Raw genomic sequence first — 23491 nt, 5'->3', positions numbered from 1 at the left:
ATGCACAGCATATACTGTCTAATGAGATGACAGGTCCTGGCTTTCATATGTTGACCTATGGTAGCATTCACTGTAGAGATTGCATAGTACTATCGCAACACAACTCTTCCGGAGATTTGACACTGCATTGAAATAATGTAGGATCTTGGCCATGGCACTTTTTGAAGTTAGGAAGAGAGCAAGGATAATATATTTAAGTGCTTTACTGAGAGGGGAAGCAGTCAGAGGCAGGAGTGGGGAGACACAAAAGCATTAGTCCTTGAAATCAATTTCGAGTCCAAAAAGATGCTCCTCCAAACAACCCTTGGAGGAAAAAGCAAGACACAGAGTTTGGTGTTGAGAACATTCTCGGATCACTCTCCATTCCAGCAATCTCGTAATTCTAAAATCCTGCTACAAAGTGCAAATCTGGAACAGGCAAGATTTTACATTGAACCCAGATCTTTTCAAATGACCAAATAAATTAGCCATTGTGTCTTTTTCTCTCACACGCGTATCATGTCTCTGCTTTGGGTTGCTCCGTTGCCTTTCATGTTGTTATTACGATGTCAGAGCAACACATTTTTGGGGAGACTTTTTTGAGCTAAATTATCTGTATGATTTTTACCCCTTCCTCAAGCCGGATCTTCCCCCAAAGAGGATATTTGTGTGATATATATCACCATATAGTTTATACTGCTCATTTGAGGCTGAGGGATTATTCCTTCACCCTAGTTCACTGTCATACAGAGGCTGATTTCATATGCGACACATGTATGCAGCATAACAGTTCTCTATGTGCATGCAGAACTACACTGTTCCCAACAATCCTCCCAACTCACGGTTAAGCCTTCAATCATGTTTAGACTCTCTTATAATACATATGAGAACCATTTACTCTCTTTTTTTTTTTTTACAATTCTGAGATCGAATACTGCTGTTTTATCTGCAGCAATTGCTGTATTTTATTGTTTTTTTTACCGGGGGTACTGTGAATTTATGATGTTGTGTTTATTGCCTGTTTTGTTTTGCACTTGTTGTATTTTGTGTCACACTTTGAGTGTTTTGTGTTTTGTACATTGGAGGGCTTCTTTAAAATTCAGATGGAAACTCAAAGCAGATTCACTGACATGGAAACCACCAGCCACCACTTGCACTATTGGGGATATAGGACTGGGAGACCCTATTTTGTAAGTGAAAAGAATGGCAACTGTTGCATATTGCTGTCTATGTCACCCGGTCAGGTAAAGGTTTTCCCCTGTCATTAAGTCCAGTCGTGACCGAGTCTGGGGATTGGTGCTCATCTCCATTTCTAAGCCGAAGAGCCGGCATTGTCCGTAGACACCTCCAAGGTCATGTTGCCATAGGCATGAATGCATGGCGTGCCATTACCTTCATGCCGGAGCGGTACCTATTCATCTACTCACATTTGCATGTTTTTGAACTGCTAGGTTGGCAGAAGCTGGAACTAACAGTGGGCACTCACTCCACTCCCTGGGTTCGAACCTGTGACTTTTTGGTCTGCAAGTTCAGCAACTCAATGCTTTAACACACTGTGCCACTGGAGGCTCCTATGTCATCAACATGGAAACAAATTGGATAAATTGAGAAAGCTCTTTCACCTAGTCCTTCATATTATGAGTGATCCACAGCTAGCCTTGTGAAGTGTCCAAGCCATGGCTACTAAAGGCAGTGGTTACTTGTGGAAAACCATGGAGAATGGCTGCACCTGTTTTCTCGGAGCGGGGATGGGATACTGTCATTGACTTTGAAGTGACTCGCTGAATTCATCAGTCTTGAAGGCACCGAGAAGTTGTACCCATAGAAGCCATAGGGAGGATGCAAGGCACAGTTCAGGGCTTCTTGGGCTACGGGGCCCGACGACAAAATGTTCCCAGGTGTGTGTAAACCATACAACATATGGCTTGCTGTGCCGGGCCCTTGGGAACTTGCTCTGCTCAACTCCTCCGCTTTGCCACTTTTGACGTTGGCTATGTTCAGAGAAGACAACGTGGGCACCTCCACCATGAAGTGTGGCAAAAGGGAAGGGCTGCTGGCGTGGCCCAGCTTGTGGTGGCTCGGGAACATCAGCGACGGCTGTCTCAAGAGGCTGGCTGGACAAATCTTGTAGCAGAGAGGAAGGCCGAGATGGTGGAAGTAGGAGTCGGGGCAGGAGACGCCAAGGCTGGCTGCGGAGAGATGGAATGCCGGAGGAGAACAAGAGGAGGAAAGGAGAGCGCCGAGGGGAGACGGAGTGGCCCCGTTGGGTGTCACGGGAGAAGAGCCAGGGCTTCCACCTAGAAGGAAGGAAGGAAGTGTGATTTTTTTAGTTTACAGATGTCATGTTTAACTGTGTTTTAAAAGGGTCAATATTTCAGTTACTCTGCACTCATGAGTTGGTTGCCATGGAGAAGTGGGTGGAGCCAACTGCCATTTTGGTGGAAAAGTGCAGGTTTGAAGAAAAAGCAGTTAGTCTGTGCCCTGCTGAGGTACAGTTAAGGCTGATTCTAAGTTGGAGAATCAGGGAGACTCAAGTGCTTATTTGATTCAGTTTAAATTAAGCTTGGTGGCTTATTTTAAGGTAGTCTGTTTCCAGATAAGGAACAGATAGTCTGTGATTGAAATTCACAGGGTGACTGCAGTTTAAAGCAGTAGAGAAGGAAGTGATATTTTAAGGAATTTGAAACACCTCAATATAGCTTTGCAACGGTTAGTCCAAGTGCCTCTAAAGAGAAGTTACTGTAACTATTAAGCTTGTGCCTGAATAAACGTGTTATTGTTCCTTCTACCATCTAAGCTTCTGTCACCTATATTACCATCTAAAGCAAACAAGGAGAAAGAAGAAAAATAAAATTTAAAAAGTCTCCTCTCTAAGTAGCCAGTGACTAAATCTTCCAATTGTGGTGGCAAGAGTTGACAATCCCCTTAACATCTGGTGGCCGCATTATAAACATCTTTACCTCTGGTGGCAGCTTTTAAATAAAACATCTTTAATAACTGGTGGCAGCGGATATAAAATATATAATAATAATATAAATATAATTAATTAATCTCCGCAATTGGTGTCAGAGGTGGAATTTTAAAAAGATTCCCCCCGTCTGACATCTTTGCAGTAAGTAACTTTATTTTTCTATCCCACCACCATCTCCCCGCAGGGACTCAGGGCGGCTAACATGGAGCAAAGGCCCAAAAACAATGAACAAAGTACAGCAATTAAAAACATATTACAATGAATAAAAACGCAGTAAAATCAACATTATGGAAAAACAATACACTAACCATAAAAACCCATTTAAAGCATAAAATGAGTAAAAATAAAATAAAATTAGAAGGACCACCAGGTTGATAGAGGCGGATAGCGTGGAGGGGCCATTTAAACTAAAGTGCAATAAACTATATATAAAAATGGTAATGAAATTTCGGCCTAGGACAAAACAACAAAACTACACATCCCAGAAACACTAAACTTGGCAGCACAACCCCTCATCCATGCCTTTACGTTCATACAACAAAAAGAAAAGAAAAATAAAGTCCTAATTAGAGGGAGAGGAATAATTGTTTTTATCCAATTGCTGCCAGTTAGAAGGCTAAGCTCCGTCAGGGGAAAATCTTTACCCTTTACCTTAACTACCACCAATACCTCAATACTTTATTTCCCATACCACCATACTTCGCCACAGCAATGTGTGGCCGGGCACAGGTTTTGTTTTTTTTAAAATATATATATATATATATATTTTATATATATAAATGTTCTGACCATTTCTAACTTAAAGTAAACAGCGAAACTACACACCCAAAACCCACGAAACTTGGCCACAAAAGACATGGTCATCCTCGCTGTGTTTAGACATAAAAAAACAAGAAAAATAAAGTCCTAATTAGAGAGAGGGGAATAATTATTTTTTCCCATTGCTGCCAGTTAGAAGGCTAAGCTCCGCCCACTTTGTCTCCTAGCAACCCACTCAGCCATTTAATGGTGCCCAGGGCTGCTTCACTCAGGCAAAAGGACAAAGTTGGGGTGAGGACGGATATCCAATTAAATATAGAGAAAGGGAACAGTGCGAAAAATAGTTATTAATTTAAATTTAGGTCATGGGGACTAAATTATTCAAATGCGCAACAAAAAAACCAAGTTTTTAACTCGTTTTTGAAAGATGCAAGGGTGGGTGCCTGCCTGATCTCCCTAGGGAGGGAATTCCAGATCTGGGGGACCACTACTGAGAAGACCCGCTCCCTCGTCCCCACAAGCTGAGCTTGCGATGGAGGCGGGAGCGAGAGAAGGGCCTCCCCCGATGAACGAAGAGATAGTGCAGGTTCATAGGGGGAAACACAGTCACGAAGGTAGGCGGGTCCCAAACCATTTAGGGCTTTATAGAGCAAGAACCTATGGGGCCCCTGGTGGCACAGTGCATTAAAGCGCTGAGCTGCTGAACCTGAGGTCCCAGGTTCAAATCCCGGGAGCAGAATGTGCGCTTGCTGTTAGCCCCAGCTCCTGCCAACCTCGCATTTCGAAAACATACAAATGTGAGTATATCAATAGGTACCGCTCCGGTGGGAAGGTAAAGGCTCTCCATGCAGTCATGCCAATGGCCACATGACCTTGGAGGTGTCTACGGACAACGCCGGCTCTTTGGCTTAGAAATGGAGATGAGCACCAACCCCCAGAGTCAGTCATGACTGGACTTAACGTCAGGGGAAACCTTTACCTTTACCTAGGTAAGAACCTGCACCTTGAATTAGGACCGGGAAGGAAAACGTCGGCATAACAAAAGACAATGCTGGCATGTTGCCTTTAGGGTGCTCTGGATCACCCAAGATAAAGAACAGCTCTCTCCACATACTCCACAGCTGCTTCGATAATAATAATAATAATAATAATAATAATAATAATAATAATAATAATTTTATTTTTATACCCTGCCACCATCTCCCCAGAGGGACTTGGGGCGGCTCACAGATATAATCGATATATCGATTATGCTTTTCCTACATGTCACATAAATGTCCCTTGTGGTCTCCTCCAACTCAATGATTCAATTACCAGGACCTCATCACACTAGAGCTTGGGTCTACTTTAAATCCACTTTGGGGGGGGGGGGGGCTTTAAACGCTCAGCCAGACACGTCCTGGGCCTCACCAAACTACAAACCCCAGAATTCTGCAGAAGGCAGAGTTGAAATCCAAAACACCTGGAGACGCAAAGGTTGGGAACCAATTGCAACATTCACACTTGCTTCAAACAGACAATTTATTTATTTATTTACAGTACTTATATTCCGCCCTTCTCACCCTGAAGGGGACTCAGGGCGGATTACAATGAACACATATATGGTAAACATTCAATGCCAACAGACAAACAACATATATAGACAGACACAGAGGCATTTAACATTTTTTTTTCCAGCTTCACGATTCCGGCCACAGGGGGAGCTGTTGCTTCACTGTCCACTAGTGGCTGTACTTCCTCATTCCTTTCCTCGTGTTTTGCTGGCAGTTTTTTATGATGTTGCAAATTAGTTAAATTAGCCTCCTGTATAAAGCGTACCTAAATTTCCCTACTTGACAGATGCAACTGTCTTTCGGGGCTGCATAGGTCAACAGCAAGCCGGGCTATTTAATGGTTGGGGGCTTAACCCGACCCGGGCTTTGAACTCATGATCTCTTGGTCAGTAGTGATTTATTGCAGCTTATTACTAGCCAGCTGCGCCACAGCCCGGCCCCAAGAGTTCTTTCTCTCAACCTGGACATTATTCCACAGATATCGTTTCCAACAGACCTCACAACGTCTGAGGATGCCTGCCATAGATGTGGGCAAAACGTCAGGAGGGAATGCTTCTGGAACATGGCCAGACAGCCCGGAAAACTCACAACAATCCGGTCATGAAAGCCTTTGACAATACAATATATTGACTGTTAAAGTTCAGCATCACCATCTCGGAAAACATGGCAAGATCAGTACTCACCTTGACTTTCTGCACCGAAGGACTTAAAATCCAGAGTAAGTGATGGTCTCCATGGATATGATTCCAGAAGTCCATCCAAGACTCCTCTACAAAGCGAAACCCAGACATTAGTTGAAGTCTTGACATTAAGGCATGGCTCCAGGACAGAAGTCTCGATCCTCGGGTGCATCTACACCAGTGGTTCTCAACATGTGGGTCCCCAGATGTTTTGGCCTTCAACTTCTAGAAATCCCAACATCTGGTAAACTGGCTGGGATTTCTGGGAGTCGTAGACCAAAACACCTGGGGACCCACAGGTTGAGAACCACTGATCTACACTGCAGAATTAGTGCAGTTTGAGATGCTTTAACTGCCATGACTCAATACTATGGAACCTAGGAAGTTGGAGTTCGGTGAGGCAATAGCACGCTTTGGCAGAGAAGGTGAAAAACCTTTTAAAACTACAACTCCCAGAATTCCATAGCATTGACACATGACAGTTAAAGTGGTGTTGAACTGAATTATTTCTACAATAGTTTATTTTTAACACAGGCACTTACACTGCATTTTAAACAGAAAAGCCTTCTCTAAGTTGTTGCACAATGTAAACACAATATCTTAAAAAAAGAAGTTGGTGCTTCCCTCTAAAATATTGTATTTACTCATACATTAGCATAATTGTGGGGCCCCTGGTGGCACAGTGTGTTAAAGCGCTGAGCTGCTGAGCTTACAGACCAAAAGGTCCCAGGTTCAAATCCCGGGAGCGGAATGCGCGCCCGCTGTTAGCCCCAGCTCCTGCCAACCTAGCAGTTCGAAAACATGCAAATGTGAGTAGATCAATAGGTACCGCTCCAGCAGGAAGGTAACAGCGCTCCATGCAGTCATGCCGGTCACATGACCTGGAGATGTCTATGGACAATGCTGGCTCTTGGACTTAACGTCAGGGGAAACCTTTACCTAGCATATTTGATCAATAGTAGACTAAAAGAAATCCATTTAAACAGCAAAGATGCATCTAACCAGCCAGCAATCAAATGAATAAAATAACACTCCTTACCTGTTTCTTCCAGGGTCTCTGAATCCTTTAGCAAAGGGATTCCGGTCTATCTTGAGTTTTGTTATCTATGAGAATTTTTCAACCAAATGACAAAGGAAAGAAGTATTGTGATCATGACAAGCTAGAATTTAGGAGGGAAATGTTTGATGCAGAAGCAGATCTTGCAAACTCTATCCATGCACAAACTAAGAGATTTACCTGCTGGTTTTGGTAGGCAGTGACTGTGGTGAATTCTGTTTCTTTAAATGAAAAGGTCTGGACCCCTGTGGCTGGCAAAGACTGGATCTGGGAGAGATCGAATCGAGAGTCCTGGACAATCACGTGGACCCGGGGCTTGTATTTATGCATGGATTGCAGAATTATCTGTAAAGCGAAAAACAGAAAACATTGCATCCAGAACTTTATAAAATCCCACCAAAAACAGAATAAAATGTCACTTGGTTCAGAGAGCAGACAGTTGCCTATTCAATGCCATTTAAAATAGTTAGGAGCTATCTTAGAAACTTGTCCAACTGGGGTTTCCATGTCAATGGGTTGATGAGTCCATTCCAAGTTTTAGTTCAGACTTTCAAGGGGGTATCCTATACAAGAATATGGCCCAAACAGGTCCAGCACCTTGGATAGCTCCTTTGAAAAGGAGAGTTAAAGCCAGATTGAATTCAATGCTGCCCTGACATAGAAGCCATGGACCATAATTGTATGTGCAAACATTGTGTTCCCTCTCCTTTATAAGCCAGCCCAAGTCAGAGAACATAATAATAAACCTCCTGATCCTTGAACAAATCCAAGGGAAATAGTAAAGGGATCTTTTTTGCCAATGGCAATGTGAGAACTTCCTCTCCTCGCTCCAAGACCACCTTAAAGAATTCAAGACAGGCCACACAATGATGGCAAAAGGTGGCCACCCACATCAAGTAGCCACCCCTCCATATCCATGGGTTCTGTATCCACTGATTCAACCAACCACAGCTTGATAATACTTGGAAAAACAACCCACAAAGCACACATCTGAGTACTACAACAGGAGGCCCCGGTGACACAATGGGTCAAACCCTTGGCCAACGGAAAGGTTGGTGGTTCAATCCAGGGAGCGGGGTGAGCTCCCGTCTGTCAGCTCCAGCTTCCCATGCGGGGACAAGAGAGAAACCTCCCACAGAATGGTAAAACATCCGGGCATCCCCTGGGCAACGTCCTTGTAGTTTCTCTAGTTGTTCCTGACACACACAAAAAGCACTACACCAATGTGTAGGTATGTAGTAGCCTCCCACCATTTCATAGATCCTCAGGATCTCTCCAGGATATATTACCTGCTGTGAGCTGCAAGGAGAGATGGGTAATATATGTATTATTATTATTATTATTATTATTATTATTATTATTATTATTATTATTATATAGGAATTCCATTTTACTACAACATTATATCTAATGTGATACAATGTATATTACCTGCTGTGAGCTGCAAGGAGAGGTGGGTAATATATGTATTATTATACACATTACTATTACTATTATTATTATTATTATTATATAAGGTAAAGGTAAAGGTTTCCCCTGACATTAAGTCTAGTCATGTCTGACTCTGGGGGTTGGTGCTCATCTCCATTTCTAAGCCGAAGAGCCAGCGCTGTCCATAGACACCTCCAAGGTCATGTGGCCGGCATGACTGCATGGAGCGCCGGAGTGGTACCTATTAATCTACTCACATTGGCATGTTTTCGAACTGCTAGGTTGGCAGGAGCTGGAGCTAACAGCAGGCACTCAAGCCGCTCCCGGGATTTGAACCTGGGACCTTTCGGTCTGCAAGTTCAGCAGCTCAGTGCTTTAACACACTTCGCCACCGGGGCTCCTTGTTATTATTATTACTATTATTATTATTATTATATAAGGAATTCCATTTTACTGCACTATTGTATCTAATGTGACTTGAGAATCCAAAGATTTTGGTATCCATAGGAGCAGTGGAAGATCTTGGAACTACATATCAGAAGGAGTAAAAAAAAACTTTTTTGCAAGACAGAGATATTTATATCTATGTTTGTGTCTCTATATCTATATTGTATATAGCCACCAAATGCACCCATGTCTTTGGGATCTCCAAACCAATTTAGGCCTAGAAGAGATCCCCTTTAAACACCCTAGGACAATGATGGGCAAGCTTTTGCGATTGGTGTGTCAAAATTCACCCAAAAAAAAAACCTAGCATGACTTGGGTGGTGTGTCACTTCAAGAAAAAAACCATAGTTTCGCAATATGTATAGTTTAAATAACAAAAATGAATAATTGTACTATATAACTGTATTTAATAAATCAAAAACTGTTTACTACCATTATTTCCATGTACAACAATCTATGGTACCTCTTGCAGTTTCCATGCTGATTTCTCTCTATTCTAGTTTCAATGTAGTCATGAATAATGAATAATATAATAATAATATAATAGTAATAATATGATAATATACTACAATAATAATAGAATAATAATAGAATGATATAATGATAATGTAATGTGCATAATTCCCAAACAACAAAACCACTGGACCAAATCACACCGAATTTGGCCACAAAAGGCAGAGTCATTCAATCAATCTACATGCAACAGCGTGTCAGCAAAAATGGCTAGGCGTGTCAGTGCTGACACGCGTGTCATAGGTTGGCCATCACTGCCCTAGGAGGTATTAGGGGGCAAAAGTTAATGTTTTAGAAAATGATCTTGGAGGCTGATAGAGGTAATGTAGTCTCCTCGCCATGCATAGCAGCCCACCCTGGTCTAACCCATCTGAGAAGTGTGCACATACATGCCCTTTGTCATCCATCTCATTGTTGGTCAGCTTCACCCGGTCGAAGCTGATGATCTGCCTCATCCAGGTCTCTCCGGAGCAGGGGGAGTCCGGGTGGATGTAAAGGCGAGGCGTGATGCAGGAGTGGTCCGTGTTCCCAGCCACCATCCACTGGGAGCTGTGGTAGACGTACCTTCAAACACAAGCACAAGGTAGGGAAGTCATAAAGGAGATCAGCTCAATAAGAAGGGAAGGCAAAGAAGGAGAGGGATGGAACCTAATAGTATCTATACCAGGCCTGGGCAAACTTCGGCCCTCCAGGTGTTTTGGACTTCAACTCCCACCATTCCTAACAGCCTCAGGCCCATCCTTTTGCATCTCAGCCACTTCAGCTACAAAGACGTTGCCCAGGGGGTGCCGGGATGTGTTACTATTCTGTTGGGAGGCTTCTCTCATGTCTCCGCATGGGATGCTAGGGCTGACAGATAGGAGCTCACCCCGTCTCGCAACCTTCAGGTCAGCAGCTCAGCTGGCACATGGGTTTAATCCATTGTGCTCTTGCAGCCCCTATCCCAAGCAAGCTTGTTGTTTGGCAAGAACTATAAATTAGAAGTTATCCCTCCTCCAAAGTAGACACTGTGACAGATCATTCCACTACTTCTCCAAATACAGTAGAGTCTCACTTATCCAACGTAAATGGGCCGGCAGAATGTTGGATAAGAGAATATGTTGGATAATAAGGAGGCATTAAGGAAAAGCCTTTTAAACATCAAATTAGGTTATGATTTTACAAATTAAGTACCAAAACATCATGTTACACAACAAATTTGACAGAAAAAGTAGTTCAATAAACAGTAATGCTATGTAGTAATTACTGTATTTACGAATTTAGCACCAAAATATCATGATGTATTGAAAACATTGACTACAAAAATGCGTTGGATAATCCAGAACGTTGGATAAGCAAGTGTTGGATAAGTGAGACTCTACTGTACCTCGCACCTCTTAGGATGCCTGCCACAGATGTGGGTGAAACGTCAGGAGAGAAAGCTTCTGGAACATGGCCATACAGCCCAAAAGACTCACAGCTACCCACTGATTCCCACCATGAAAGCTGTTGACAATACATCTTCTCCAAATACAGTAGAGTCTCACTTATCCAACGTAAACGGGCCGGCAGAATGTTGGATAAGTGAATATGTTGGATAATAAGGAGAGATTAAGGAAAAGCCTACTAAACATCAAATTAGGTTATGATTTTACAAATTAAGTACCAAAACATCATGTTACACAACAAATTTGACAGAAAAAAACATTGACTACAAAAATGCGTTGGATAATCCAGAATGTTGGATAAGTGAGACTCTACTGTACTTCTGATCCTCAACCAAATACAGTTTTATTTCCCTTGCTTCAAGGACTGGATCTACACTGCCATATAATCCAGATTCAGAATGCAGATTAACTGCCTTGAACTGGATTGTATGACAGTGTAGCTCCAACCTAGGAAACCAAAAATTCTACCTACTTCCAATGAGAGCTAAAGGCCATTTTAAGTGTATTTATTGTGTTTTAGTTCTGTTTTGACTGCAGTGTTAATTGCTTTTTTAACTTTTGTATCACACTTTTTATACTAGTGTGAGATTGTTAGTCACCTTGAGTGGCTAATACAGTTAATAATAATAATAATAATAATAATAATAATAATAATAATAATAATAATAATAATAAATATAATAACTTCAAAGACTCTGGCAGAAACCAGTACAGGTGGTCCCGGTGGTGATGGGCACATTGGGTGCCATGCCAAAAGATCTCAGACGGCATTTGGAAACAATAGACATTGACAAAATTACGATCTGTCAGCTGCAAAAGGCCACCCTACTGGGATCTGCACGCATCATCCGAAAATACATCACACAGTCCTAAACACTTGGGAAGTGTTCGACTTGGGATTTTGTGATACGAAATCCAGCATATCTATCTTGTTTGCTGTGTCATAATAATAAATATAATAATAATAAATAAATAAAAATAATATTAATAATAATGACAATATTTAAATTGTTTCATTCTGATTCAAATCAATGGGAACACTGTAGAACGATGCAGTTTTGATACCACTTTGACTGCCATGGCAAAGTGTAGTTTACAGAGGCACCAAACCTATTTGGCAGGGAAAGTTAAAGACCTTGTAAAGCTACAGCTTCCATGACTTCATAGCATTAAGCCGTGGAAGTTAAAAGTAGTATCAAACTGCATTCATTCTACAGTATAGATCAGGCATGGGCAAACTTCGGCCCTCCAGGTGTTTTGGACTCTAACTCCCACAATTCCTAACAGCCTACCGGCTGTTAGGAATTGTGGGAGTTGGAGTCCAAAACATCTGGAGGGCCGAAATTTGCCATGCCTGATGTAAAAAAAAAATATTTTCTTTTACCTGTATCTTTTGGAATCCACGGGCACCACGTCGATGGCAATGTAGTATTGTTTCACTGGATCCAGACCTTTCACTTTGACCCGAACAGAAGGAAACATCCTCCTATGGAAAGGAGAAGGAAAAAAATGGGATAGATGTCACCTGAGGCCACCCATGTAACAGTGTTCTCCTTTGACTGAAAGGTCAGAGGTTTGAACCCGGGGAGCAGGGTGAGCTCCCATACGCCAGCTCCAGCTTCTCATGCGGGGACACGAGAGAATCCTTCCATAGGATGGTGAAACATCCGGGCATCCCTTGGGCAACATTCTCACACCAGAAGCGACTTGCAGTTTCTCAAGTCGCTCCTCACACGCACACAAAAATATGTTATGGAATCATGAGAGTTTTGGTTCTACAAGGCCTTTAGCCTTCCCTGCTTCACCAAACTACAAATCCCAGCATTCCTTAGCATGGAGACTTGGCAATGAAAAGAATGTCCAGCTGTATTCATTCATCCCCACTTTGTTCATTTCAAAGGGAAGATACAAGGATAAAAGCGGCAGAGTTTGAACACTTTTCCTTCCATACAAAAGAAAGTCTGAAAATAGGGTTATAATAATAATAATCTGTATATATAAAAGAGTGATGGCATCAGGGCAGCGGACAAAACAACAAAACTACAGGCCCCCCAACTTCGAAATTTGACAACACAACCCATCATTCACGGCTCTAGGTTGATACAACAAAAAGAAAAGAAAAATAAAGTCCTAATTACAGGAAGAGGAATAATAGTTTTTATCCAGTTGCTGCCAGTTTGAAGGCTAAGCTCTGGCCACTTGGTCTCCTAGCAACCTACTCAGCCCAGGGGACAGGCACAGTTAGGCCTCACTTAGGCCTCTTCCACAGATTATCAGATTTTAACTGGATTATATGGCAGTGTAGACTCAAGGTCCTTCCACACAGCTATATAACCCATTTAGAATCTTATATTATCTGCTTTGAACTGGACTGTCTTGACTCCACACTGCCATATAATCCACTTCAGTGTGCATACTAAACATAAAGACTACCATACAACAGACATTCAATACCACCACTACCTCAACAATTTCTCACCAACACCACCAGACAACGCCACAGCAACGCATGGCTGGGCACAGCTAGTACATAATAATACACTTTATTTAGATCCCACCCTTCTACCCTTGGGGAATCAGAGTGGCCTACAGAATGTACATACGCAGGCAAACATTCAATGCTTTTACAATCATATACAATGAGACACACAAACACAAACAAAGGCAAAGGCTTCTCCTTTTGTTTCCGGCTTCTGGAGGCATTGCAGGAAAAGAAAATAGAGGCCTATTGTAGGCCTACCATAGCATCTCCCTACTCACAATATTATAGTTGGTTTTGAAATGTATTTTGGAGTGCTGAGTTTTTAAAAAATGTCCCATTATTACATTAATAATAATAATAATAATAATAATAATAATAATAATAATAATAACAATAACTCAGGTTGCTCCTGACACACACAAAAATTATTAATATACAGGATGGAGAAAACACTAGCCTTGCAATAACTACATGCTCTTCTTTCCAAAAGTCATGCCAGGTTTTTGAAAGAAAGGGAGAAAATCTATTACCATTACAGTAGAATCTCACTTATCCAACATTCTGGATTATCCAACGCATTTTTGTAGTCAATGTTTTCAATATATCGTGATATTTTGGTGCTAAATTTGTAAATACAGTAATTACTACATAGCATTAATGTGTAATGAACCACTTTTTCTGTCAAATTTGTTGTATAACATGATGTTTTGGTGCTTAATTTGTAAAATCATAACCTATTTTGATGTTTAATAGGCTTTTTCTTAATCTCTCCTTATTATCCAACATATTTGCTTATCCAACGTTCTGCAGGCCCGTTTTTTTTTTTTTTGACAAGTGAGACTCTACTGTATATTTAGATGGTAGAATTAATGCAATTTGCCTACTACATTCATTCCTCAATGTGTAGATGCGTCCTAGCGGATTCTAAATGTCCCATCCTGGACTGCCTATTTCAAGATAGAAACTAGTTCATTGGAATCATAGTGCTCTAATTGTATATACAGTAGAGTCTCACTTATCCAACATAAACGGGCCGGCAGAATGTTGGATAAGCGAATATGTTGGATAATAAGGAGGGATTAAGAAAAAGCCTATTAAACATCAAAATGGGTTATGATTTTAAAAGTTAAGCACCAAAACATCATGTTATAAAACAAATTTGACAGAAACAGTAGTTCAATATGCGGTAATGCTACGTAGTAATTATGAATTTAGCACCAAAATATCACGATGTATTGAAAACATTGACTACAAAAATGTGTTGGATAATCCAGAACTTTGGAAAAGTGAGACTCTACTGTAGTATCCAGGTTGTCATGGATAGCATCACCTAAAACTGCCCAGCAGATGCAGGTTGGATTTACACTGCCATATAATGCAATTTGAACTGCATTGTGGCTGGGAAATAATAGAATAGAATAGCTTTATTGTCATTGTACTATTGGACAATTAAATTAAATGCCTTTCCCGGCACACACCACAAAACAATACACCCATCCATCCACCCTTCCATCCCCACCGCAAAGTCCCGAATACCACATCAATAACCACAGCTCTAGGACAAAAGTTATCTCTAAGTCTGTTTGTCCTTGTCTTTGTTACCCTGTAACGGCTGGCAGATGGCAGTAATTCCAATATGCTGGGTGAACTGCATTTTATGGTCTACACCAGGCATGGGCAAACTTCAACCCTCAGGTGTTTTGGATTTCAAATCCCACAATTCCTAACAGCCTACAGGCTGTTAGGAATTGTGAGAGTTGCAGTCCAAAACACCCGGAAGGCCAAAGTTTGTCCATGCCTGATCTACATGCTGACCATGTAATGCAGTCCACAAATCAAAGAGAATATATACATTCATAATAATAATAATATATCTTATTATAGCTGGGTGGTAGAATTGTTTGTTTTTATACAGTATATTCACACACATAGGCTTCTACACTGCCATATAATCCAGTTCAAAGCAGGTAATCTGAATTATATATGGCAGTGTAGAAGGGGCCTAAGAAAACCCCATGAAAAATCATAAAATTGCCCTAAACCAACATAAATCAATAGCTTGGAGCCTAACGAATAGCTTTTACATTGTTATTTATTAATGTTTATATTATTATGTATTTTAATTGCATTGAGTGATTTTTTTATTGTTTATTGCAGGGGTCCCCAAACTAAGGCCCGGGGGCCGGATGCGGCCCTCCAAGGTCATTTATCTGGCCCCCGCCCTCAGTTTTATAATATAATCTTTTTATATCATTTTTAATATAATATATTGTATTTACATATAATACTGATAATAATATTATAATGTTATACAATATAATAAAAATAATAATATTAATTATATGTTATATAGTACATATAATATTGTATAGTAGTATAGTTCAATATAGTAATATATAATGCTAATATTGTGCAATGCTAATAATATAATATATTGTATGTACATACAGCTGCTCTGAGTCCCCTTCAGGGTGAGAAGGGTGGGATATAAATGTAATAAATAAATGTAGCAAATTAATAAATAAATAATTTTGGACTTAGGCTCGCCCAAAGTCTGAAATGACTTGAAGGCACACAACAACAACAATCTTAATTAACTTGACTATCTCATTGGCCAGAAGCAGGCCCACACTTCCCATTGAAATCCTGATAGGTTTATGTTGGTTACAATTGTTTTCATTTTTAAATATGGTATTGTTCTTTCATTGTTGTTGTTGTTTTGCACTACAAATAAGACATGTGCAGTGTGCACAGGAATTTGCTCGGTTTTTTTCCTCCAAATGATAATTCGGCCCCTTAACAGTCTGAAGGATTGTGGACTGGCCCTCTGCTTTAGAAGTTTGAGGACCCCTGGTTTATTGTCTATTGCATATATTATTTTCTGTATCTGTTGATAGTGGTAAACCGCTGGAAGTGGAGGAGAGGGGGCAAGGTATAAATATTATTACAGGCTGTCTGGCCATGTTCCAGAAGCATTCTCTCCTGACGTTTCACCCACATCTATGGAAGGCATCCTCAGAGGTTGTGAAGTCTGTTGTAAACTGGGCAAATGGGGTTTATATATCAGTAGAATAATGTCCAAGGTGGGAGAAAGAACTCTTGTCTGTTTGAAGCTAGCGTGAATGTTGCACCTTGATTAGCATTGATTGAATAGCCTTGCAGCTTCAGAGCTTGGCTGCTTCCTGCCTGGGGGGAATCCTTTTGTTGGATAAATAATATTATCATCATTATTATTAACTACCAAAATACATTATTTCCCATTTGAGGCCCCCTCTCCACTGCCACATAAAATCCAGATGATCTGCTTTGAGCTGGATTATATGGCAGTGTGGACTCAGATAATCCAGTTCAAAGCGGATAATGTGGATTATCCTCTGGATGATGCGGCAGTATAGAAGGGGCCTGTTTCTGGATGCTAAGCAAGTTCAGCCCTGGTTAAGGCTTGGATGGGAGACCACCAACAAGGCCGGCCTTTCAGAGAACTGGCAAACAGAAGTAACAGTGCTTATTATTATTATTATTATTATTATTATTATTATTATTGCTTTCAGAGCTGAGTAATATATTAAATTACACAATGAAATGCAATTTCTGTTCCTGGGTTATAAATGTCATTTCCGAATGGGCTCTATAATTTTTTTAAAAAATGGGAAAAGTTTATTAAACTTTCAAAACTTAGTTTTGGAGGGACATCTTGTAGCACATTTTGCTCTAGTATTTCAATAGCATCTCATAACCAACTCAACCTAGTTTGTGGCAGCCACAAAAAACAAGTATCTGGAGAACAACTACTTTCAAAGTAAGGACAGCACAAATAAGCAGGAGATTACACTTTTTGAACAGGAACAGAACATTTATCAAATATTGTTACATAGTGTTGTTTTTTTGTGTGTATCAGGAGCGACTTGAGAAAACTGCAAGTCGCTTCTGGTGTGAAAGAATTGGCCATCTGCAAGGACGTTGCCCAGGGGACATTTGATGTTTTTACCATCCTTGTGGGAGGCTTCTCTCATGTCCCCACATGGAGCTGGAGCTGACAAAGGGAGCTCATCCACACTCTCCCTGGGTTGGATTTGAACCTGGCAGCCTTCAGGTCAGCAACCCAGCCTTCAAGCCACAAGGCTTTAACCCACTGCGCCACCGGGAGCTCCTGTTGTTATAATATTATTATTATTAATACAGTAGAGTCTCACTTATCCAACACTCGCTTATCCAACGTTCTGGATTATCCAACGCATTTTTGTAGTCAACGTTTTCAATTTATCATGATATTTTGGTGCTAAATTCATAAATACAGTAATTACTACATAGCATTACTGCGTATTGAACTACTTTTTCTGTCAAATTTGTTCTATAACATGATGTTTGGGTGCTTCATTTGTAAAATCATAACCTAATTTGATGTTCAATAGGCTTTTCCTTAATCCCTCCTTATTATCCAACATATTCACTTATCCAACGTTCTGCCGGCTGGTTTATGTTGGATAAGTAAGACTCTACTGTAATAGTAATAATAATAAATTAATAATATTATTATTAATACAATTAATAATAATAGTTGTTGTTATTATTATTCCTGAATCAGAAAACCGAGAGCCCTTCCACACAGCCCTATATCCAGAACATCAAGGCAGAAAATCCCACAATATCTGCTTCGGACTATATGTCAGTGTGGACTCAGATAACACAGCTCAAAGCAGAGATTGTGGGATTTTCTGCCTTGATATTCCGGGTTATAGGTCTGTGTGGAAGGGCTCCCGAGAGACCCACCTGCCGGCTTTGGTGATGATCATCTCGGTGCCAATCTCGTGGAAACGCTTCCATAATTCGGAGCCTTGTAAATCCACTTGGATCTCTCTTTTCTCTTCGGAGAGAGCCGCCGACCTTTCTCCTTTCGCTTTCTTTTCTGCCAGGAAAAATACACAGACAAGAGAGATTGGAAACCCTGCTTGAGCTAATCCTAACCAAGGGCGCGTCTACACAGCAGAATTAATGCGGGTTTGGCCTCACTAGGAAGGACCGAGAAGGAGAAAGACTTTGCAAAACTACAGCCTTGAGAATCCTACAGTTTTGAGGAGTGGAGTGGTGTCAAACCGCGCTAATTCGAAGACGCAACTTTAAAAAATCCGAACCCAGAGTATTTGTTTAACCCAGATTATCTGGCAGTGTAGACTCATATAATCCAGTTTAAAACAGGATCATCTGGGATCAGATCCTGGGATACAGGGCAGTGTAGATTCAGCCGAATTCGGAGGGAAGGAGTGGGGAGGTTAGTTCGTTTTATATTTCAAATTATATCATAAATATATTAAAGTACTGTTGTTTGATGTATTTATTTACCATATTTCTTAATGGTTGTGTCATGTTGTTGTGGCCTCATTTCAGGCTGGTTAGCCTGCCTGGAGAAAAGTGTTAATGAATATAATAATCATATTATTATTATTAATAATAATAATAATAATAATAATAATACATCACACAGTCCTAAACACTTGGGAAGTGTTGTGATTTTGTGATACGAAATCCAACATATATATCTCATTTGCTATGTCATACGATGTCTTTGTGTCAGAAATAATAATAATAATAATAATAATAATAATAATAATAATAATGGGGTGTTCGACTTGTGGTTTTGTGATACGAAATCCAGCACATACAGTAGAATCTCACTTATCCAACATTCTGGATTATCCAACGCATTTTTGTAGTCGATGTTTTCAATAAATCGTGATATTTTGGTGCTAAATTCTTAAATACAGTAATTACTACATAGCATCATTTCATATTGAACTACTTTTTCTGTCAAATTTGTTGTTAAACGTGGTGTTTTGGTGCTTAATTTGTAAAATCATAAGCTAATTTGATGTTTAATAGGCTTTTCCTTAATCCTTCCTTATTATCCAATATATTTGCTTATCTAACGTTCTGCCGTTTATGTTAGATAAGCGAGACTCTACTGTATATCTCATTTGCTGTATCATACTCTGTCTGCGTCAATAATAATAATAATAATAATAATAATAATAATAATAATAATGGCATAATGAACCATGAATAATAACACTGGGATTAATAATCATACATACTAACGATGCTAATGGCCAATATAAAATAAACAACGCCATCCCCATTAATAACAATACAGTAGAGTCTCACTTATCCAACATAAACGGGGCCGGCAGAATGTTGGATAAGCAAATATGTTGGATAATAAGGAGGGATAAAGGAAAAGCCTATTACACATCAAATTAGGTTATGATTTTACAAATGAAGCACCAAAACATCATGTTAGACAACAAATTTGGCAGAAAAAGTAGTTCAATACGCAGTAATGCTATGTAGTAATTACTGTATTTATGAATTCAGCACCAAAATATCATGATGTATTGAAAACATTGACTACAAAAATGCATTGGATAATCCAGAATGTTGGATAAGCGAGTGTTGGATAAATGAGATTCTACTGTATATTAAATTATGTGTTGTTGTTGTGATTGTTGTTTAAAGTATTTACCATATTTTTAATAGTTATATCAAGTAGATGTGGGCTCGTTTCAGGTTGATTAACTTTCTCCCTAGCCTGCCTGGAGAAAAATATTAATGAATATAATAATAATAATAAACAATAATAGCATAATAAAGTTATGATTAATAATCAATACAAATTGTTATACACACTAACGATGCTAATGCCAATATAAAATAAAGCCATCGCTGTCGTTATCATTAATAACAATAACGTCAATACTAAATTCTGAACCATATTTATTAATCACTGAGGCGCATTTTAATTGGTTTGGTTTGTCGTGTGTCTTAGGATCAATTTCTGTTATTCCTTTGCTGTCAGTCAGTCGCTTTGGGAGATGGAGCTGGGTGTAAACAAAAGTTCATTCAGCCATTAATACACTTATTATTATTATTATATGGTCTTAGTCTATTGCACCCTCTAGATCAGGCATGGGCAAACTTGGGCCCTCCAGGTGGTTTTGGACTCCAACTCCCACCATTCCTAACAGCCTACCGGCTGTTAGGAATGGTGGGAGTTGGAGTCCAAAACCACCTGGAGGGCCCAAGTTTGCCCATGCCTGATGTAGATGCTGTTACGATCCATTGCGAGAGGGATGGCTTGCTTTGCTTACCCGGCGCCTGGCTTTTCCTGAAGAAGGCCGCTTCTTCCTCCTCCTCCTCCTCCTCTTCTTCCTCTTCCTCTTCCTCCCGGAGACCCAGGCCCTTCCGCTTGGCCCCACGGCTGCCCACCAGCAAGGCGTCCACGGAGAAGGCGTGGGCCCGCGAGCTCAACGCCATGGGCACCCCAGTCCCGCGCCCGCTCTTCTCTTCTCTTCTCTTCTGCCGCCGGCTTCGGTTTCCCCAAAAGGAAGTCAAGGCTCCGAATTCACCCAGATGCGCTGTCTTTGCGCCGCATCCCGAAGGCAGGCTTCCCCAAGAGGAAGAACGAGGAGGGAGAGAAGAGACAAGAGGAGAGAAGGCGCTTCCTTCCTTCCCTACCCACTCCTTTTTTTCTTTCCTTCCTTCCTTTCTTCCAACTCCTTGTCTCTCCCTCTTCCCTCCCTCCTTCCCTGTCTTTCTTTCCTTCCTCCCCTTCCTCCTTCCCTGTCTTTCTCTTTCTTCCCTTTCTTCTTCCCTCCCTTTCTTCTTTCTTTCTCTCTTTCCTTCTGTCTTTCTCTCTCCCTTTCCTCACTTCTTCCTTCCTTCTTCCCTTCTTCCCTTCCTTCCTTCCCTTCTTTTCTTCTCTCTCTCCCTTCCCTTCCCTCCCGCCTTCCCTGTCTTCCTTCTTTTTCTTTCTTTCTTTCTTTTTTTCTTTCTTTCTTTCTCTTCACTCCCTTTCTTTCCTTTCTTCCTTCTCTACTTTATTCTTCCTTCCTTCTTCCCTTCTCTCCTTTATTCTTCCTTCCTTCTTCCCTTCCTTCCTTCCCTTCCTTCTTTTCTTCTCTCTCTCCCTTCCCTTCCCTCCCGCCTTCCCTGTCTTCCTTCTTTTTCTTTCTTTCTTTCTTTTTTTCTTTCTTTCTTTCTCTTCACTCCCTTTCTTTCCTTTCTTCCTTCTCTACTTTATTCTTCCTTCCTTCTTCCCTTCTCTCCTTTATTCTTCCTTCTTCCCTTCCTTCCTTCCCTTCCTTCTTTTCTTCTCTCTCTCCCTTCCCTTCCCTCCCGCCTTCCCTGTCTTCCTTCTTTTTCTTTCTTTCTTTCTTTCTTTCTTTCTTTCTTTCTTTCTTTCTTTCTCTTCCCTCCCTTTCTTTCCTTTCTTCCTTCTCTACTTTATTATTTCTTTCTTTATTTCCTTCCTTCCTCACTTCGATCTTCCTCTTTTCTTTCTTTCCTTCCTTCTCTCCCTTCCTTTCGTCCTTTCGTCCTTTCTTTCTTCCCTCCCTATCTACTCCTTCTTTCCTTCCTTCCTCCCTTCTCTCCTTAGTCTTCCTTCCGTTCTTCCTTCCTTCTTCCCTTCCTTCCTTCTAGCTTTCCCTTTCCTCCTGCCTTCCCTGTCTTCCTTCCTTCCTTCCCTTCCTTCCTTCCCTTTCTTTCTTTCTTTCTTTCTTTCTTTCTTTCTTTCTTTCTTTCTTTCTTTCTTTCTTTCTTTCTTTCTTTCTTCCCTTCCTTCCTTCTCTCTCTCTCTTCCCTCCCTTTCTTTCCTACCTTCCTTCTCTACTTTATTATTTCTTTCTTTATTTCCTTCCTTCCTCACTTCGATCTTCCTCTTTTCTTTCTTTCCTTCTCTCCCTTCCTTTCGTCCTTTCGTCCTTTCTTTCTTCCCTCCCTATCTACTCCTTCTTTCCTTCCTTCCTCCCTTCTCTCCTTTTGTCTTCCTTTCTTCCTTCTTCCCTTCCTTCCTTCTAGCTTTCCCTTTCCTCCCGCCTTCCCTGTCTTCCTTCCTTCCTTCCTTCTTTCCTTCCTTCTCTCTCTTCCCTCCTTTCTTTCCTACCTTCTTTCTCTACTTTATTATCTTTCTTCCCTTCCTTCCTCCCTTCGATCTTCCTCTCTCCCTTCCCTTCGTCACTCCCTCTCTTCCTTCCTTCCTTCCTTCTCTCTTCCTCTCTTTCCTTCCTTCTCTCCCTTCCTTTCGTCCTTTCTTTCCTTCTCCCTCCCCTTCCCTCCTTTTCTGTCTTCCTTCCTTCCTTCCTTCTATCTTTCTTCCCTTCTTTCTCCCTCCCTCTCTTCGCTCCCTCCCTGCCTTCCTTTCTTCCCCTTTTCCTTCCTTCCTTCCTTCTATTTTCCTTTCTCCCTTCCCTTTGTCTCTCCCTCTCTTCCTTCCTTCCCTTCCTTCTTCTCTCTTCCTCTCTTCCTTTTTTCTTCCTTTCCAGAAGAGAGAGAGCTCAATCCCAGGGAGAATCCTGTTGGAGGAAAGAGCGCCAATGTTTTGTTTTGGGAAGCGGTTGGGAGCTCTTAAAAGAAAAAAAAGGAGAGAGAGAGAGAAAGAAGGGGGAGAAGAAGGGGGAAGAGGAGGAGGAGGGGGCTGGCCCCTCCCCCCCCCCCCCCCAGGAACCCCGCAGACTCCCTTCTTCCTTTTGGAAGGAGACTCCAGATGTTGGCCAAGCCAGCCCAGGCGGGACCCGGAGGAGAAGGTCTCTTCCATCTCTAGGATTCTATGATTCTATGGCTGTATGGCTATGTTCCAGAAGCATTCTCTCCTGACGTTTCACCCACATCTATGGCAAGCATCCTCAGAGGTTGTGAGGTCTGTTGGAAACTAGGCAAGTGGGGCTTATATATCTGTGGAATGATGTCCAGGGTGGGAAAAAGAAAGGACTCTTGTCTGTTGGAGGCAAGTGTGAATGTTGCAATTGTCCACCTTGATTAGCACTGAATGGCCTTACAGCTTCAAAGCCCTGGCTGTTTCTTGCCTGAGGGAATCCTTTGTTGGGAGGTGTAAATAAATACATAAATACATAAGTAAAGAACAGCATTCAGAAAACAGGGGACTTCCAGACAAGAAACAATCAGGGCCAGCTAACACCTCCCATTGATTACAATGGGAACCGCTTTGAGCCCCCGCAGGGGTATATAAGCAATACATACATACGTATATACATGGATACATACGTTGTATGAGCTGATTTGCTGTAATCCGCCTTGGGTCCCCGTTGCAGAGAAACTCGGGGTAGAAATACCCTAAATAATAATAATAATAATAATAATAATAATAATACATCACACAGTGCTAAACGCTTGGGAAGTG

At 41.1% G+C, this 23491-nt stretch overlaps 1 protein-coding gene across 1 annotated transcript; it reads right to left on the bottom strand.

The window, feature by feature from the left end:
• Window positions 1-188: 188 nt before the first annotated feature.
• Window positions 189-20709, bottom strand: tbx22 (T-box transcription factor 22). Its single transcript, XM_062963836.1, has 8 exons — window positions 20442-20709; window positions 18070-18205; window positions 12202-12303; window positions 9780-9954; window positions 7180-7344; window positions 6982-7046; window positions 5946-6031; window positions 189-2276 (listed from the first exon to the last, which is right to left on the bottom strand). The coding sequence occupies exons 1-8, from the start codon at window positions 20605-20607 to the stop codon at window positions 1663-1665; spliced, it is 1509 nt and encodes a 502-aa protein (XP_062819906.1). The 5' UTR covers window positions 20608-20709; the 3' UTR covers window positions 189-1662.
• Window positions 20710-23491: the final 2782 nt, after the last annotated feature.

The sequence above is a fragment of the Anolis carolinensis genome, unplaced genomic scaffold, assembly GCF_035594765.1.
Source record: "Anolis carolinensis isolate JA03-04 unplaced genomic scaffold, rAnoCar3.1.pri scaffold_12, whole genome shotgun sequence".
Lineage (NCBI taxonomy): Eukaryota > Metazoa > Chordata > Lepidosauria > Squamata > Dactyloidae > Anolis > Anolis carolinensis.
This window is presented reverse-complemented; position numbering and strand designations above follow the sequence as displayed.

Coding starts and splice junctions, on each gene's coding strand:
- tbx22 (XM_062963836.1), bottom strand. CDS start 20,607: ATGGCGTTGAGCTCGCGGGCCCACGCCTTCTCCGTGGACGCCTTGCTG. Junction 18,206..20,441: donor CAGGAAAAGCCAGGCGCCGG/GTAAGCAAAGCA, acceptor TTTTCCTGGCAG/AAAAGAAAGCGAAAGGAGAA. Junction 12,304..18,069: donor ATCATCACCAAAGCCGGCAG/GTGGGTCTCTCG, acceptor TCCTTTCCATAG/GAGGATGTTTCCTTCTGTTC.